Source organism: Podarcis liolepis (assembly GCF_965112155.1).
Source record: "Podarcis liolepis genome assembly, chromosome: 10".
In the NCBI taxonomy this organism is placed as follows: domain Eukaryota; kingdom Metazoa; phylum Chordata; class Lepidosauria; order Squamata; family Lacertidae; genus Podarcis; species Podarcis liolepis.
In genome coordinates this window covers 58,403,084-58,422,574 of record NC_139562.1, presented here as the reverse complement: position 1 = coordinate 58,422,574, position 19,491 = coordinate 58,403,084, and the positions used below count along the sequence as shown (strand labels likewise).

General features: G+C 41.8%; 1 protein-coding gene across 2 annotated transcripts in view; it reads left to right on the top strand.

Moving 5' to 3' along the window:
• Positions 1–19,491, top strand: part of CELSR1 (cadherin EGF LAG seven-pass G-type receptor 1) — a 175,135-nt gene that overhangs the window by 133,728 nt on the left and 21,916 nt on the right. For both annotated transcript variants that reach the window (XM_083463187.1, XM_083463188.1), the window contains exons 9-24: positions 830–996; positions 1,474–1,659; positions 2,629–2,742; positions 3,207–3,381; positions 4,436–4,577; positions 4,951–5,071; positions 5,889–6,072; positions 6,706–6,807; positions 7,795–7,889; positions 8,644–8,853; positions 9,388–9,571; positions 10,265–10,408; positions 11,199–11,400; positions 12,497–12,664; positions 15,388–15,514; positions 17,319–17,519. In XM_083463187.1, the coding sequence (XP_083319313.1) occupies positions 830–996; positions 1,474–1,659; positions 2,629–2,742; positions 3,207–3,381; positions 4,436–4,577; positions 4,951–5,071; positions 5,889–6,072; positions 6,706–6,807; positions 7,795–7,889; positions 8,644–8,853; positions 9,388–9,571; positions 10,265–10,408; positions 11,199–11,400; positions 12,497–12,664; positions 15,388–15,514; positions 17,319–17,519 (2,522 nt within the window). The remainder of the gene's footprint in view (positions 1–829; positions 997–1,473; positions 1,660–2,628; positions 2,743–3,206; positions 3,382–4,435; positions 4,578–4,950; positions 5,072–5,888; positions 6,073–6,705; positions 6,808–7,794; positions 7,890–8,643; positions 8,854–9,387; positions 9,572–10,264; positions 10,409–11,198; positions 11,401–12,496; positions 12,665–15,387; positions 15,515–17,318; positions 17,520–19,491) is intronic.

The window sequence follows — 19,491 nt, the reverse complement described above, 5'->3', positions numbered from 1 at the left end:
GCATGTCTACTACAGCCTAGAGAGTAGAGCTTGACAGACCCATATTGCTGTTGAAAATCTGAACCATAAAATTCAAGCTGGGTTTAGTTACCTTGTGTTTATAAAGTTGATATTAGAAATGGTGCCTTTTTTTACACATATAGCTGAGCTCAGCATGCCTGTTATGCAGTGAACGAATCTATTCTGTGGCAAGCTTGCTGTAGGGTTTGTTGCTTCAGACGGGCGAAAGCTTTTAAACATGTGGATTTAAGGACGATATACAGATCAGCTGCTCAGAAAGGGTTGCAATCTATATACTGCCATACAAGTTCCTGCTGTATCTGCTCTTTCTTAGTTGATATTGATTTCCACTGGTAGTTGATGCATTGTGTTTCTCCAAACTGAGGGAAGTGTAGGCTATCATGGCACATACATTTAAAGCCCCATGATAGACCACTGGTTTCTTGGAAGCCATAATTCAGCATGTGAAGACCATTAGTTCACTATTGTTAAAGTGTAGACACTGATTATTTTGCCAGAGCCGAACCACTTGAGTACTGCAACTTGCCCTTAATTTACTCAACAAAGCCCACCTGGATTTATGTGCTTCCAGGCAAATATTCACTAGCATGTCTATCCACATCCCACTTTCCATGGAAGAGATGTAGAGATGTCCTGAGCACAGTCTCAGCCAGCCACACTTAGGAGTGCCATGCTTTGATTTTTGCAAGTGCAACTGAGAATGTCCTAAAAAATAATTATGTGGTGTGTGTGTGTCCCCCACTCCATTTCAAAACTTTCAATGAAAATTCTGCCTTTTGTTTTGTTTTCTTTTTATCCAATGTTGCAGTAATGCCTTTCCCTCAACGTTTCACCGGAGAAAGCATCATCATCTGGAGTGATCTTGATATCACTATTTCTGTGCCATGGTACATTGGTCTCATGTTTAGAACGCGCAAGGTTAATGGCATGTTGATGCAAGCAAATGCAGGGGTCTCGTCCAAGATCAACATTCAGGTAGACTGGTTCAACACAGCACCAAACTTAAATATGTATACTTAGTCATAAAGCACAGTCCAATACATGTTTGCTCAGAAGCAGCTCCAACAGCGTCTAGTGAGGCTTATTCCCTAGTATGCTTACTCCAGGTAGCAGTTTATGTTCATAAGTCTAGAACAAACAGGTAGGAGAAATTAAATGCTACAGCACTGATTCCTGAATCAATCCATTTGCCATAAACAGACATTTCTGATAGAAAATAATAGATTGCATTCAGATGGAAGGCAGACTATTGATACAAATATTTCTCAATATATATTTAAAAACAAATAATAGGATAGTCTGGAATGTGCAACCTTTGGTTTGCTGCAGACTTTACAGCCCAGGTGAACGTGCAAACTATGCAGACTGCAGGTATCGTTACTAGTACATGACAAGGGATTGAAATAGAACCCGTTTTTTCCAGCAATGAACCAAAGTTAATGTTTTCAACAGATACTGAACAGATATGTGGTATTTGAAGTCTACGATGGACTGAACCAGGTGGCTAGTTTGAGGATGACTCAGTCCCGAATCAGTGATGGCGAGTGGCATCATGTGCTAATAGAGCTGAAGAGTGCAAAAGACGGCAAAGACATCAAGTACCTGGCTGTTGTATCCCTGGATTATGGGATGTATCAGGTGAGGTGGCATCAGTAACCTTTCAGCATAAACATGAGACCAGAATGAGCAACTATTAGTAATACAGTACGGCAGCATAACTATGAACTATACCAAGGCCAAGTTGTTCTACCTTATGTCTGTAATGGGTTCAAGAACCTGTTCTTCCATCATTACCCCACTTCTCATTCCCCATATCTTTCTCCTCACACCCAACCTCACAAAGCCTATGATAGCAATGTCTCACACCAAATGTAACTCGCCTGCAGACTGCATGAACTGAAAACAGAGATGTTATATGTACAGTTGTACTTTGGATCCCGAACGCCTTGCGAGTCGAACAGTTTGGCTCCCAAACGCTGCAAACCCGGAAGTAAGTGTTCCAGTTTGCAAACATTCTTTGGAACCAAACATCCGACATGGCTTACGCGTCTTCCGATTGGAAGCCGCACCTTGGTTTCTGAACATTTTGGAAGTTGAACGGACTTCCAGAATGGATTCCGTTCGACTTCTGAGGTACCACTGTACCTTTGTTATCCATGAAAACCTTTCAATAAAAATAATTTTCAAAAGAACCCATTTTTCTCCAATGGTGCATGAAGGATAACATGGTCTCTGTAGTATAATAAGCTAGATTTTGCAACTTTTCCAAAATCCACATATCACACATCGGAGCCCATAAGAAATTTTTAGCACCAAATGATTTTTATCCCTTCCTGGCTGCAGAACACACACACACACACACACAGAGAGAGAGAGAGAGAGAGAGAGAGGGGGGGGGGGGACTGACTGAACTGGCTGTCCTGTAGTTGAATTGACGGAGAAAAGGCATTTTACCTCTTGGAAATGCTTCCTTGTTGAAGCAGAACACAAACAGCTTCCATTACCTCTTTAAGTTTATTGTTGATTACGTCCCCTATATCAGTGAAATATTGTAACCGAGAATGTATAAAGAAGTGGCAATCTCCTTTGCTATGTTCTTCATTTCAGAGCACTGTACAGATTGGAAATCAGCTGCCTGGACTTAAAATGAAAAGCATTATTGTAGGAGGCGTCTCCGGAGATCAAGTCTCTGTTCAGCAAGGCTTCTATGGTTGTCTCCAGGTGAAAGCTGAAATAAGTAACGAGGGGATGTTTACACATGAAAAGCATTCTCATCTCTGGAAATGGGCAGATTTGGGGTAGAGGGCAGAAAGGGGTGGTATTCATTTGTTTTTCTGCATCTCTTTTAAACACTGAACACTTAGTTGACTTAATTATGAGGACAATGAGCATAAGTCCAATTTAAATTAATGAGACTTTAAGCACATAACTGTGTCCCCAGATCCATTTGATTTTAATTAAGCGTATTGTGTCAGGGTGGCATCCAGTGGTTTATTGGTTTTGATTGCTTTTAACAGCAGCTTTTAAGAAGTATGGTTTCCGGTTCATTAGCTCTCCATGACTGATCTGGAATTATTATTTTTAGGGGGGGGAGGCATACTGTTCTGCCATTTTAACACTGCATGTTAAAGCTGGGGCACTAGTTGGATGTTAACATTGTTTATGTTCCTTCACTCCTTTTTCAGGGAGTGAGAATGGGGGAAACGTCCACAAATGTAGCGACTTTGAACATGAAGCAGGCAATCAAGATTAACGTCAAGGAAGGCTGTGAAGTGGACAATCCCTGTGATTCTAACCCTTGTCCCCAGCACAGCTATTGTAGCGATGACTGGGACAGCTATTCATGTGTCTGTGATCCAGGTAATAATGGCTTCAAGCACACTATTCATAGTAATGAGAGCCTGGAGGGATTATCGAATTCTGTGGTTATGAAAGTTCTTAAAGAACTTGGCAACAGTTGCAGAAATTCATGCTCATAATCCCATAAAAATCAAGAATAGCAAGCACCCATCATAGTTGTGGATGGTACCCTGTTGCTCTCCATTATCTTCGTGAACTCATTTTGAATGCCTTCTCTTGGAGGACAAAAGCATCCCACCCAAAATGCAAATTCTTCTGCAACGTCATTTTTTTAAAAGCTGCATTTTAAAGGACCTGTTAAATGTCCGTTTGTTTTAGTTTGCAGAATTTTGAAAGGTTTCTCTTTGCTGCAGAACGGGATTTTCAGGAGAAAAATGAAAGATTGACACGAGCTTGAAAATAATCAGAGAGTTAAATATGTGATGGAAAAGCAAAACAGAATTTGATTTGTTTCAATTGGTTTCAATTTTCAAAATGTTTTAATATCCTCCCTGTCTTTATGCAAGCCAGTTTCTTTCAAAATGCGTTTGACTTTGAAGTTCAAACTACATAACTGAATCTGAGGCAAGGTGTGCTTGCTTCAGAAATAAGGCTGCATTCCACACCATTTTTGCACTGGGCTAGGTGGGACATTAGACTAGGTGTTCCTCTGCCCTCAACCTGCAGAATGATGTTGAGTTAATGCACGTTTACTTCAGAGGTAAGACTGCAACCTAAACTGTCTTACACTGGGGTGTGTATGTGTTGAACTGGGCTAAAGGGTTCCTCTGCCCAACCCTATATTTTTAATTAATGCCTTAAGCAAAAAAAAGGGGGGGAAAGTGTGTGTAGGCGGAAATTGCTCCTAAATATGATCCCAACTTTTTAGAAAAGTATAACTTTACTGTGCTGTTAACAGTAATCTCTCTAGACAGTGTATTGCAGGAGGAGATAAATTTCCTGATAACCAAAGAGGTGCTATTAGCGCATAAGAATAAAATAGATTGCTTTCCTGAGATGCACAGGTCATAAATTACAAAGCAGTTGCTATATGTCTATAACCTTGTCTCCTCAGGGTACTTTGGGACAGAATGTGTTGACGTGTGCAGCCTGAACCCATGTGAGCATGTCTCTACCTGTGTCCATAAGCCAAGCTCTTCTCATGGATACACCTGTGAATGTGGGCAAAGCTATTATGGGCAATATTGTGAAAGCAAGTAAGCAAATGACACTGGCTAATTCTTAGCCTTCCTTTCCTACTCTGTCTCCCTCCCCCAAATCCCTTGTATTCATGTAAAGAAATGCTCAGTCCAACCAGTAGTCTGCCTTATTCAAAACAGAATTTTCCTTTGTTCTTTTTATCATGTAGAAAATGTGCAAAAGGTGCATATTTGTAACAAATTCCACATCAAGTGCTATATAACGAGTGCCACCATAATTTTTATTCAATAATAATTTTTTTCACCAACCTTCCCTCCCATTTTCTATAACTTGGCAAACTATGCCTCAGTGGTTTCAGTAGAAGAGATCTTTTAGTTTTTTTGTAGCTCTAAAGCTGAACATTAAATATATTTTCCACCTTCTTTGTAGAATTGATTTGCCTTGTCCTAGAGGCTGGTGGGGAAATCCCATTTGCGGGCCATGTAACTGTGAGATCAGTAAGGGATTTGATCCTGACTGCAATAAGACTAATGGAATATGTCGGTGTAAGGTAAGCAAAAGATTGCTCACTTCATGTGGAACTAAAGTTCAAGCTAAAGCATAACAAATAGCTGCAATTCAAAATGAAGCAGTTGTGTTGATGTTATCTATCATTTCTGCAAGCCTTCTATATTGCTTTCCATGAACCTGGCTTCAATAGCGACATTTCAAGAAGGAAAAGAAGAAAAACATTTGGCCAACCTGAGAATTGGCCAAACCTGAGAATTGGGTTATATTTTTGTTTGGGCTGGCTGTGACAAGCTGCAGACACCTACTTTCAGTCGGCAATAACCTTAGCACCTTCTGCACATTATTAATTAAGAGTATGCAGATTAAGCTTTGAAGAAGTTCTCCAGTTGGGTCTCTCACAAGCTCTTTTGCATGTACATGCATACACATGCTTGAACTAGTCACAGCTTGCCACGTGTATATAATTTGTTGAAGTAAAAACATGTAGTTACTTCAGAAATGTTGTTCACTTCGAACACGTTTCTGCCTCCAATACACACATAGAAAGGGAATATTTCATTTAAAAAGGATGAAACATGCAGAGTACTTGACAGCCCTTGTTTTGTCCAAAGCTGTTAAGTAGTCATTCACACTCGAGGGGAAACTGTGTTTCAGAAGTGCATCTCTGTATTTTGAAACCAACCTTCTCAGGTCCAGATTGTTTGGCAAGTTTTCTCCGCTCAACTTTAAGCATCCTTTTACTGAGGATGAATGTTCCTTTACCTGAGATAATCTTTAAATCGCATTGAAGTGTGAATTCTACCCACTGCTCATATCCTTGATTTGCAAGCACCTCTCAAGCCTCTCTCTTTTTCCAGGCAAACCATTACAGACCACAGAGCAGCGACCGCTGTTACCCGTGTGACTGTTTCCCTTCTGGTTCCCACACTCGCACCTGTGACCTAGAAACAGGGCAGTGTCCCTGTAAGCCAGGAGTGATTGGGCGACAGTGCAATCGCTGTGATAATCCCTTTGCTGAAGTTACTGTTCATGGCTGTGAAGGTACCTACACATACTTCAACACCAGACCATTTTAGCCTTAATTTTAACCCCGACTCTTAAAATCCGTTTTCATCTTTGCATCTTTTTGTTGTTTTGATTTGTTTCGCCTGCATTTTAATTCTTGCTATGTTTTCCTCTTATGTAAAGCACCCTATAATTATTTTTTTAATTGAAGGGCAATAGAAAGATTTCTGTAATAAATAAAATAAATTGTTAAACGGAATTTCAGAGAAAAGAGAATCCTGGCAGTGGGCAAATTTAATGTAAACAGAATATTCCAAATAGCTGTGACTAACTGCCTTTCCAACAGAGGCTTTTTCTGCAGAACAAATTGCCCGCTGCTTTGTTCAGATCTCCTTTTACATCTCTTGTAGAAACGTCTTAGATGAGCTTGCTAGTTTAAGCATGTACAAACCTTACAGCATCTTATGAGAAGCTGCTTTATCCTTTGCTTCTACTGAAAGTGACGATTGACATGTTTTATGAATGCCCTCTCCTCCTTTCAAAGTCCAGAATAGAACTAAGAATGTCTAAATGTTTGTCCTCAGCGAAGCAGAATCCCTTCTGTTGTAACTTAAGTGCTATTATATTATCAGAAAAAGAAATGTTTTCTTTCCCTTCCACCTTACATAGTGGTTTACAATGGATGCCCCAAAGCATTTGAAGCTGGCATATGGTGGCCACAGACCAAATTTGGGCTGCCTGCTGCAGTGCCCTGTCCCAAGGGATCAACAGGTAAGTACTGCCGCTAACATGTTGAAAGTGTTATCATAGCATCAGGGGGTGGGCGAGTTAGATTCTAAAACTTTGTTGTACACACAGAGAGTAATATATTATTAGAGCCTGAAGACAAGAAACTGCATAGCATAGACAGAAAGTTTAATCAACATAAAACTATTAAGAATACCTTTTTAAAAAAAAAATAACACAATGGGAGGTGGAACGTTAAAAATCATGAAATGGTTGTAATATGGCAGGCATGTCCAGCAGGTAGATTGTGATCCACTGGTAGATCACTGGACGTCTGCAGTAGATCACTGGTAGATCATTGGCTTCCCTCAAAGAAGCTGAACAACTGTGGCTCCCCTAAAAAAAGCTCAACATTTTACCCGAACCCCAAAAAAGGGGGTAGATCACTCCCAGTTTTTAACTCTGTGAATAGATTGCAGTCTCTTGGGAGTTGGCCACCCCTGCAATATGGGAAAAGAAAAAACATTTTTACTGAAAGTATAGCTGATACATTCTCTTTCATTCTGCAATATCACCACATGTTTTCCATTGTGATGTGTATGTAATTTAAATGGTAAATAATGGACAGACAAACCTCTGGTCACTGATAGAGAATTATGCCTTAGAACACCTGTAATATTTCTAACAGTTCCTGATACCCAAGTTTTTATTCTAGGCACAGCAGTCCTAACCCTTGATCTGTGCTGCTGGTAGGAGTTGGATTCAGTGGAAGTGTCGCTCCACCAGGTTCTGTTGGTGGAGTTTCCACCAGCAGAGGCCAGTCCTCTGCTGGATGTTTGGACACAGGGCAGGCCTGACTGTGGATCTGCTAGATCTGCCCCTCTGTGTCCCTGCCCATTCTGCCTTCTAAGTTACAATAAATACTCTTCTTTAAGATAACCCAAAGCTAAACATTTGTAGTTTTCTTATCAATTAAATGTGGCATATGGCCGTCAACCATTGTCTCTGTCACAAACACATTTTCTTTTTAAGGAAATGCTGTTCGTCACTGTAACAGCGAGAAAGGCTGGCTCCCTCCCGAACTTTTCAACTGTACTACCCTTGCCTTTGTGGATCTGAAAATCATGGTAAGTACAGGGTGCTTTGGAAGAACCGAATGTCTGCTGACTTGTGCATTGTGTTGTAGTCATAGTTGCCCTTTAATATCGCTGGAAATCGTTGCCGAGTAACTGCTATGCCCACAGGGTGAGAACTGCACATTCCTACATGGGAGTACAGGTGTGTCACAAAGAGAGAGAAAACCCAATTCTTTACCTATGACTGTTACTCGCTTTAGAGTTCTCTGAGTGTTCACGTGTCCTGCCTGCTGCTACTGCTACAGAAACTTTTAACGCTCTTATTCAAACTGGAACCAAGCAGCAAGTGCCTTTTCTCTGCCACACAGAATATGCTCAGAGCATTAACTATGTAAACCGGGAAGGAACATTAGTATTTCCTCTGGTGGAGTTTAAGCTTTTGATTGTTGGGTTGTGTATGTGCAGATTCTGTATCTGAGATTGTGCAGAGGCCACCAAGACCTGGTTCACACAGTCCTTCAGTACACATGGTGGAACACAGGAATAAGTGTTGGGCTCATAAGTATCCTCTTACATGTATACAGATGTGCACACACAAACACACACATATACCTGATCAGGTGACAGTCTGCATGTGCTGTGAGCAGATTGTGTTTCAATATGCTCAAGTCCAGGAGTCAGTTTCTCACTGCGCTGCATGTAGAGCTACACACTTGGGGAATCAGCATCCCATTAAGCCCTTTGACATGGAAGAGAGGTGGAGTTTACTTGCCAAGTTGGAGCCTTTGTTGTTTTGGGTCTTCAGAATGAAAAGCTTATCCGTAACGAGACCAACATGGACGGCGACAAGTCAGTGCACATAGCCAAAGTGCTCCAGAATGCCACCAACCACACGGGCTCCTTCTATGGGAATGACATTCGGACCGCCTACCAGATGATGCTCAGGGTGCTGCGGTATGAAAGCGAACAGCAGGGGTTTGATCTAGCTGCAACGAGGGATGTGGATTTCAATGAGGTAAGAAATGCTGAACCGAAACTGAGAAAACTTGGGCTGCGCCACTTTAGCTCCAGAAATAGCGCAGATGTGTTCCATACCACAGTCCTACCCACGTCCTGCAGGGAGACATCACAAAGCTGGCTGCGGAAACTGCACAGCATACGGTGATCCTTTAAGTGTTTCTGAAGAGTGAGACTTTGCGAAGGCTTTGAGTAGGATGTACTGGAAGCATGCATCGTCTAGTCCCCAAAATAACTGCCGTGCGGAAAAGTCACAGAACAGACAAATCTCTTGTAAATGCATTTCACTTGAAAACAAATGCAGATAGCTATTTCCCTATTTTATAGAGCCCGGGTTTTTATGTTATTTTTCTATTGTTGCTTTTATAAATCTTGATCATGTGAAATATCTTTAAGCAAGACTACAGCAGGACGTGTCTGCATTGTTTCATTTGCATGTTTACCTGTAGCAACAGTATTAGTCATTTTTTGGGGGACAGGAAGTATTGTTCTTCCATTTTGTGTGTAGCATTTACCCCTTTCTTTCTCCCAGAACATCATAAAAGCAGGTAGTGCTCTACTGGACCCTCGTGCCAAAGAGCACTGGGAACACATCCAGAGGACAGAGGGGGGCGCAGCACACTTGCTGAAACACTACGAGGAATATTTCAGTAACGTAGCCAAGAACATGAAAAAAACCTACATGAAACCTTTCATAACTGTTACCACAAACATGAGTAAGTAGCTGTCATTCTTGATCAGATATGACTTCCTAATGCTTCAGGCCTAGGCCTGCAATGTTTATTTGATTCATTGGCTAGATTAATTAATTTTAAAAAGGCTTTGGGTCTGGGGAGGTCAGGAGAAGCCCCAGAACAATGTGAGTGGGAGATTGTTCCATCAGGCAAACAGAAATGCTTGCACTGGCAGAGCAATCTCCTTGAAGGCAACACTGTATTGGGAATTTTTTTAATGTCTAATGTCTTACAATTTTTAATGTGCTGTAAGCTGCCCAGAGTGGCTGGGGAAACCCAGCCAGATGGACGGGGTATAAATATTATTATTATTATTATTATTGTTATTGTTATTGTTATTGTTATTACTATTACTATTATTGAATTCAGTGGGTTGCATTCAACTAAGTTCTACTCAGAGTAGAACCAGTGAAATAAATGCATATTAACTAATGGGTTTACTCTGAGTAGGACTAGCATAGAATAAGGCACTGCAGCCTTAGTCATTTATCTTAATGCCAAGGCTTATATTATTAAGATTGTGTGAATGATGTACAATAATAGATCCAGATTTCTTCTCAACATCCATGTAGTTTACAAAGCTAATAAAGCCTCACGTTTACTAAAACACCACTGGATGTTTGACTTGTATGTGGCAGAAATGTGTATTACGGCAAGCTCTTTTTATCTGTTTAGTTATTGCTGTTGACATCTTTGAAAAGTCTAATTTTACGGGAGCTAAAGTACCACGGTTTGATGCGATTAAAGAAGATTATCCTAGAGATTTGGAATCGTCTGTTTTGTTTCCTGATACTTTGTTCAGAGCTTCCGATAGAAAAGGTAGGATGCTTATTCTACAGGCGTTTGGAAACCTGTAATGTGAATTCTCAGATCATCTATGAGACAAAGGCAGTTGGATCCAGTTGTTGTTGTTAAATTTGAATACAGCCCTTCATCCATAGATCTCAGGACAGTTCACAAGGAATAAATGCAGCCTTTTAAATGTGTCTGTGGGAAGGAGGGGTGGTTTGTTTTTTTTTTGTTTTTGTTTTTTGCTGTTTTGTTTTACTTACTTTTATGTTTTTATCCTGTATTTTACTTTGTGAACTGCCCTGAGATCTTACGATGAAGGGCAGTATATAAATCAAATAAATAATAATAAATAAGTAAAACTCAACACACATAATAAAAACAAGAACAAAATGAAACAACACCTCACAACAAAAATCCTCCCCAGGGAGAGGCCCAGTGAAGTAATCAGGATTTAAGCTAGCCAACGGATCCACTTCAAACATGACTAGGTCTGGATACAACCCAATATGGGGTTGGAGAATGGGTAATGTTCACTCAACAAACAGAAGCAGCAGTCCCCCCCCCCTGCCTGTCCATTAACTGAGTACCGCCATGTCCATTTATACCAACTCATGCCAGGTTTGGCTCAGCATAAGGCCATTTTCTCGATATGAAAAACTGAAGGGGGGGGACTCCAGTCATGTTTTGTTTTTATGTAAATTACAATATTCATAAGGCAAAAATAAATGGGTCCTTTTAAAATCACTTCATATTTAGCAAGCTCAGAATTAGGTCTTTAAAGCATGATAGTAAAATTTGGCATTGGTTTTATCTTCAGCCATTCCTACGATGAAGCCTTCAAACCTTAGATTGCCTTCTAAAATAGAAGATGAGCTTTCGAAGAACAAAAATGTGCTTGCAAAAAGAAAACGTCGGCATCCAGAGGACACTGCGCAGCATGCGGTTGCTATCGTGATTGTATATCGAACCCTGGGGCAGTTTCTGCCTGAGAGTTATGATCCTGACCGAAGGAGCCTGAGGTAAAACTGAGCTTCATTCATTTGCTTTGGGTAGCATTTGTCTATTGTGTTCTGGAATGGGAAGGCCTTGCTACCTGAGAGCAATCATGTGTTGCGATTTTAATACTAGATGTCTTCAAAACTTACAGGTTGTAGCTAACAAAGTTAATTCTCAGAGTAGACCCACTGAAATTAATAGGCTTAAGTTATTCCTGACCATTATTTTAGCAGGTTTACTCTGAGTGGGACCAATATTGACCACAACTCTATTCATCTACAAGGCTGCCTCTGTTGTTCTAAATCATAATCTAATTAATCTATGTTAAAAGTGATATCATTTTGGTAAGAAGCTGTTAAATTTCTTAGGGTAAGTTCACACATGCTTGTACATCACCTGATTTCTAATGACTCATTGTCTCGCAGTAGAATATGTACCTTGACTCCATTTAAAAATATTGTGTTTCAAGTTATGTCGGGTTATTATTCTATCTGCGGTTTCTGATTTATGATGGCTCAGTAACATGCATAAGCTATCACTTGATTCTTGCAGTCATCACATGATAAGCATACATGTGATAAGCATACACAGCGGGTGGCACTGTGGTCTAAAGCACTGAGCCTCTTGGACTTGCCGATCAGAAGGTTGGCGGTTTGAATCCCCACTATGGGTTGAGCTCCCATTGCTCTGTCCCAGCTCCTGCCAACCTAGCAGTTCAAAAACATGCCAGTGCAAGTAGATAAATAGGTGCCGCTATGGCAGATAGGTAAACAGCGTTTCTGTGCACTCTGGTTTCTGTCACGGTGTCCCATTGCGCCAGAAGTGGTTTAGTCCTGCTGGCCACATGACCTAGAAAGCTGTCTGTGGACAAACGCTGGCTCCCTCGGCCTGAAAGCGAGATGAGCGCCACAACCCCATAGTCGCCTTTGACTGGACTTAACCATCCAGTGGTCCTTTACCTTTTACCTTTACACATTTGAACTACCCCTTTGAACTTTTTCCTGACACCACACCCATCTAAATTCAATGGAAAGCTATCATCTGAAACTGGGCAAAATACTATAGCTTTGTTTTCACATCTGTAATGGTATGTTTTTCCCCTGGTTTGTTTTTTTCCAGATTACCCAATCGGCCCATCATAAACACCCCAATAACCAGTGCAATAATTTACAGAGATGGGGAATCTTTACCAAATCTTCTGGACAGCCCCATTATGATTGATCATGCATTGCTGGAAACAGAGGAGAGAACAAAACCGGTCTGTGTGTTCTGGAACCACTCAACTGCGTATGTTTCACAATCTGTATTATTTTGGAAAGTTGCTATTGCATGTGGACCTGTTAATGTTAATGGGTCTTCTTCATACAGCTAGTCTGAGAAAGAAGTCAGTGACAATCTTGCGTGCTGCCACTTTCTATCAGGAAGGGTAAATCTTAGAGCAGTGTTTAGCCCTGGTGCAGAGCGAGAGAGGGAGAGAGGAGGTTTTTCATGCCCCGTTACATTTCTGCTCAAAGTCCAGACAGAGCATTTGGCTAAAATAAAGGCAGGCTGCTTAGTAGGAGGAAATGTGTGTGTCGTCTTGTAACAAGTATCATGTGAGTCTAAAGGGAGCACACGAAGAGACAGCGCACGCACTGTCCAAGTGAAGAAGTTGGCCCAAAGGCAGTCCTGCAAGTCTTTATCGTAACTTGCTGTTGCTCTCATTAGTTATCTTCATTGGTTGTAATGAAAAAAATCGAAAATACATGCCTGTGGGCAGAAATGTGGTGGATTCTGTGAGACCTCTGACCTCTCTATATTTCATCTTCCAAACCCATATTATGGGTGGGATTGTAGTTTATTCTAAGGATTTCCTTGCAAGAAAAAAAAAGGGAGCTTGCATAAAATACCTATGTCTGCGATATATGTTGTGCTCACGCAGCCCAACAGAGGGTTGTTCTGCTGGGGCTCCCATGTCAGCAATGGCCTTCCTACGTGTAATTTTAATTGCATGACTTGTAGCCAAACCAGGGGCTTTAAAAATGTAAGGGGTATGTGTGTGATTTCCATGCTGACCGCAGCTTGCAGGGAACTTCCCTCTCTCTCTCTCTCCAGCCACTGTCCCAATGGAAATCCGCTCCCGGCTTGCAATTTGCAATCCAATTGGTGCCAATGGCAGCTTTTTTCCATTGCTAATTGCACCTGGAAGACAGGTGAATACCATTGGGATCACAGCTGTGGAGGGAACGGGGCGTGGTTTCGTACTTGCTGTAGTGGTGATGGAAATCATGGGGCTCATACCTAAGACCGTTTTTAAATATCCCTTGATTTGGCTATAAGCCGAGTAATATGTCGTGTGCAGCTAAGGTTTCCTGTCCAGATATTTTTACATCTAACTAAGGGGGAGTCATATGTCACCTACATCTTTGCTAACTGTGACAGGATCATAGGAAGCCGCCTTATACTGGGTCCATCAAGGTCCATCAGTATTGTCTCCATGGACTGGTAGCAGCTCTGCAGGGCTTCAGACTGGGGACATTCCCAGTGCTCCTTCCAGATGCCAGAGACGGAACCTGAGCCTTCTGCCTGCAGTGCCAATGCTCTGCAGCTCACATGGGTGTAAATTTTAGACTCCTGGTGGGCAGTTAGTTTTCTTGGAAGCCCATTTTGAGTGTGAAGTAAAGGATGGAGAATCAAGGTGCCAACTCACATCTCTCTCGGTTGTGTGCTGGCAGGTCTGTTACCAGAAACACAATTCCCATCACAGCCTTCCGGTTCTCCACTTGATGGACAAATTTGGCAGCTAAGCGGCACTCCTTCTGGGGCCAAATTTAGTTTTGATTCCATCAGTTTCTGATCTTGACTTTAGACAGTCTCTTACCAGCCTGGGAACAAGAGCAGCAGCAACTATACATTTGATAAGAAGGCTATTAAGTTCAGTAGGAACTTGATAATTTCAACAGAAGAAATTTGAGCACATGCTTTGCTCTCCAGGTGCAGTCAGTGAGACCTAAAGTGCCCACTTTTTTCTGGATCATGCCCTTTATTCCTGTATGCTAAGATTACAGCTATTACCGCCTCTGCAAAAAAATATGCCATACATCAAAATGGCATATTGAAAGCATGGGAAACGCAGGCTCTTTCACTAGCTATACACTTATGCAGTCAATAGAAGAGCATAAAAATATACACATATCAAATAAAGAAAGAGACATATAATAATGAGTTTTACTGCAGTGTGTTAACCAAGAGAAGATTCAATACTATTTGAAGATCAAAGAGACAGCTAAGCCTAATAAAGTAGTAAGAATGGGTTACGTAGTTTATTTAGGCTACCTGCATATAATTTGGACATTTGTCATGTTGAGGCAAGGTTTAAAGAAGCAGCAATCTTTCTATTTTAAGCATCTGCTTCTTGTGCTTCCCTAACCGCCCAGAGTGGCAGGGGCAACCCAGTCACATGGGCAAGGTATACATAATAAATCATTATTATTACCTTGGTGCCTCGCAAGACGAAAATAATTCGTTCCGCGAGTCTTTTTGTCTTGCGATGTTTCTTGCCTTGCGAAGCACGGTCCATCACAACTGCGCCTCTTCAAGCGGCTTAAAAAAAAAAGTGCAAGACGTTTTCGTCTTGCGAAGCAAGCCCATAGGGAAATTCGTCTAGCGAAGCAACGCAAAACCGAAAAACCCTTTCATCTAGCAAGTTTTTCGTCTTGCGAGGCATTCGTCTTGCGGGGCACCACTGTATTTACTGCTGCTGCTGCTGCTGCTGCTGCTGCTGCTGCTGCTGCTGCTACTACTACTACTACTACCTGTTTCTGCCTTATGGCGCTATCATGGTAGAACACATGGCTGCCCTTCTTGGGAAGACATGGAGAGCACCAAATTTATGCAGGTTATTCCTCCTGTGAAGGAGAGACGGCCATTTAAGGAAAATAGCAATTTGTCATTGAAATAGTTCCATCTGCCAGCCAGTCATACAAATGTCATTGGATCTTGGTTTTTTTGCTTCATTTCCCATTGATTAGAATTGGAGAAACCGGGGGCTGGTCCTCAAAGGGATGTGAGCTGTTCTCTAGAAGCCAGAGCCGAATTGTTTGCCAGTGCAACCATATGACCAGTTTTGCTGTCCTAATGGATATTTCAAAACGTGAAGTAAGTGCAGTTTCGTGGGGATTTTTTTGGTTTGCTAAAGTTATGAAATTAAGCAGGTTTGGTTAGACCTCCATCAGTGTTTTGTGTTTATCTTGAAAGGCAAATCACCAGTTTATCAGAACGGCATGCCTTGACACTAATTCCTGTTACAGTTAGTTTGCTTGTTTTTACTAATTTATTTTGCTTGCTACCATCTTACACTGTAGATTTCTCTGAAACAAGTTACATCACCACCACATTCCTGTTGGATGTGTTCATCTCCATCACATTCCCTGAAGGCCCATACAAGGCGGCAGGATGGCTAATTATATACAGAACTAGTACCCGGAATTTCCATCCCTTAATATCAGTTTTTCCACCCTTCCAATTTCCAAGTTGCTCTGCAGCTTTAATTCACCCTAAGCTTGAGACGGGAGCTGCTGTGACTCCCATTTTACAGATGGGGAGGCTCCGTGGTAAACCTTCTGGGAGCTGACATTATTCCTTTCTGATACAACCAACTGAACAAAAATGGCCATTGAATAGACAGCCATAAAAACTGGGCAGGAAACCTTGGCTTCCCAAATATAAGCAGAGTTGTGCCTGGGCACCATTACCCTGCACTTCAGTCCATGCTTGCCCATTTTAAGTCCTTGGATATCTTGATGGAGGGAAGTCACAGGCCCTGCACCTGGCTGAATAATCAACTTGTCAGAATTGAGAGCTGCTTCGGAAGTTACCCATATGTTTCCAAATGCAGAGAAAATGACATTGCCCTGTCGCTAACCCATGATCAAGGAGAAGACATTAAGCTGCAGGGTGGTGCGAATGTAGGCCATTCCTTACTACGGATCCCTGGCAATAAACCCTGCTTATTGCCTTTGTAGCCAAGATGGTTGCTCAGGTCTCTGCAGGCCAGTTTATATACACTCATGTTTATATGCTCACATTGCTTTGTAGCTTTCTGTAAGTGACTGTGTCCCCTAGAGCCAATTGCTGATCGTGTTCCGGCAAGGCAAAATTGCGTTCTAATCTCCAAAACTATGAGGGCTAGAAACATTGAAATAAGTAAGCCTGAAAGTCTGATATTTCAAGCCACAGATTCTACACAAAATTCTGATTACAGGCAAGGTTAGCTGTAGCCGAGTGAATCTGCACTGTACCTGTAAATAGTATAGTATTCAGTGCATGGAATTACCCCTGCCTCTTGAAAGATTGTATCTTCATAAAGGCTCACAAAAGGATTACTTGAGTTTACTAATCTAGAGGATGGTCTTTCCTATTGGTCCGGATATAAAGTTGAACCTCTGTTCTTGAACGTCTCCATTGACTAACGTTTCAGAACCCGAATGCCAAAATCCCGGAAGTAAATGCTTCCGTTTTCGAACATGCCTTGGAAGTCAAACAGCTTCCGCTGCCTGTTTTTCAATTTTCTCAATTGAATTTGCCGACATCCCTTTGCACCTCGGTTGTTGAACGTTTTGGAAGTCGAACTGTCTTCCGGAATGGATTATGTTTGACAACCGAGGTTCCACTGTACTTCAGGAAGCTATAAATTTGGAGGGGAAAAAATAGTAAAAACTTGCTTGGTGGTTTGAAACTAATTTAATTGTGGTTTTCTTTTTATTACTAAGAAAAACCATCAAGTAAGTTGAAGGTACCTGACATTTTTTAAAGGCATTTTTATCACTCTTTGGAGTCACTACAGTTCCTGCTTCCTTACACTATGTGATTGGGTGTGTGTGAAATTAACTCAAGTAACATTTTTTTCTATATAGCACTTAGAAAGGGCATGTAGCAAAAATGATTCTTCTTAACTCCACAGAACGGCGAGGCACTTCCCCTGAAGATTATCACTTACACAACCGTCTCCATCTCACTGGTAGCTTTGCTGCTCACCTTTGTCCTCCTTGTGCTGATCCGAACCCTGCGCTCCAACCTGCACAGCATCCACAAAAACCTGGTGGCTGCCCTCTTCTTCTCAGAGTTAGTCTTCCTGATAGGAATCAACCAGACAGAAAATCCGGTAAGAGTTAATTTCAGTGCCTTTCGCACGCTAGCTTTTAACAGGGCACCAAACCAAACAGAAGCAATGCTTGATGCTGAGGCTGCGCTGGCCCCAACCCACATTCAATTTAGCACCGTTTGGGACAAGCAGAAGCTTGGCAGATGGTTTGGCTTTAAGCAGGAACCCTACCCTGTTCCTGTGACAAACGTAGGCAGACACAGAACTGCTAACAGATTGTTAAGCGGGCACAAGACTGCATTGCTCATGGCTCCAGTCCTCTGCACGCTTACTGGGAAGAAAGTCCCGTTCGGTCAAAGCACCTGTTACCAGGCCCCGTGATAGGTCTCACCCCACCCCAAAGCATCGCCCCATCAGGACCCCCAGTACGTTTACCAGCGGTTTGGGATGAACGTTGGCAGGAATAAGCAGCAGGGAGAGGCTGTTATAGCTGCTCCTCTCAGCGCTAGGCCCTTAAAAGGGAGAATAAAGCTTTGTTTGCGCTTTGGGAAGGTAATGGGGCTGGCACTATTTCTTCTTCATCTTTCGGAGTTGAAAGAAGTACCAGGCACAGTGGCTGCCATCTTATTTCCACCTACAGGGGTCAGCAACCTTTTTCAGCTGTGGGCCGGTGCACCGTCCCTCAGACCATGTGGTGGGCTGGACTATATTTTGAAAAAAAATAATGAACGAATTCCTATGCCCCACAAATAACCCAGAGATTCATTTTAAATTAAAGGACATCTTCTACTCATGTAAAAACATGCTGATTTCCAGACCGTCCAAAGGCCGCGTTTAGAAGGCGATTGGGCCACACCCGGCCCCCGGGCCTTAGGTTGCCTTCCTGACCTAATATCTCTGGTGCCTGGCAGACTGTTGCTCTGTCAGCAGGAGGTCTCAGAGGTTGAAGGCTCTACTACTAATACAGGGAAATTAGTTTGTGCTTAGGATTTCAAGCTTCACCATAGCTGCATCATCTTTCCTGCGTGTTGTTCTTTAAAAATTATTGTGTCCATCCTTCGTTTTCAACAAGTCAAAGGGCCTGTTTGTGTTTTATAAACCCGTATTTCTGTTTGACAGAATTTCCAGAAACCAATTTCCTTTATGTTAGCATGAGAACAGCAGTCTTCTGCCCCTCTTTTTCCTCAATTAACAACAATGTACTACTACTTGTTTCTGTTCCTTAAACCATTTGTTAAGGTATTTTCTTTAGCAAGCTACGTATTGCACAGTAAAGGGCCACTCCTTGAAACTGTAGCAGTGACTGTGTTTCAAGCAGCTATTAATCCTTCCTTGTGGAATAAGAATTGTCCAAGGAGTCACACGCGGATGAGCATGAAAAGTCAAAGAATGTGGGAGCACACATGAAATGGAATTCCTCGTCATTTGGTTTAGCTTTTATAGGTTTCTGTAAAGCAACAGTAACATGGCAGGGAGAGGTTCCAATCATCCGTGGATGATTGATGGGTGAAAAAATGATATATTTTCTTTGTTGCATACCTGAAATAATAGTTTTCATCATGGTGACCTGTACAAAACTAATATTTTTAGAAGCCAACACACACACACAGAGGTTTAGAGCAGTAAAAACTTTTTATTTTATTTTGTGGGGCATATTTTTAGTTTTGTTTAAAGAACTAGCCAGAGCAACTAAAACCATAGTTCTCAAACTGTGAGGCAGATCTGTAGGGCTGCCAGGGGAGGTTCAATTCCTCACCGACTCCTTTGTGAATGCCTTGATTAGAGGAGTGCCAATCTACTCACCCTTCCCCAGTAGTCCAGTGCAAGAGATGGTGACTGCGTTCAGATGGAATGATAAGCTAGGCTTTATTGTTACAGGGATGAACCTAGGTGTCTTGATCTGGTATATTACCACCAACTCCTCCATTATGGCTTAATGGGGGAGATCAGAAGCTTCAGCTTCCTTTTGTTGATTAATCAGCTTTGAGTTACATCCAAACCCTAAACTGTCATTGATCTTAACCAAGGGAAG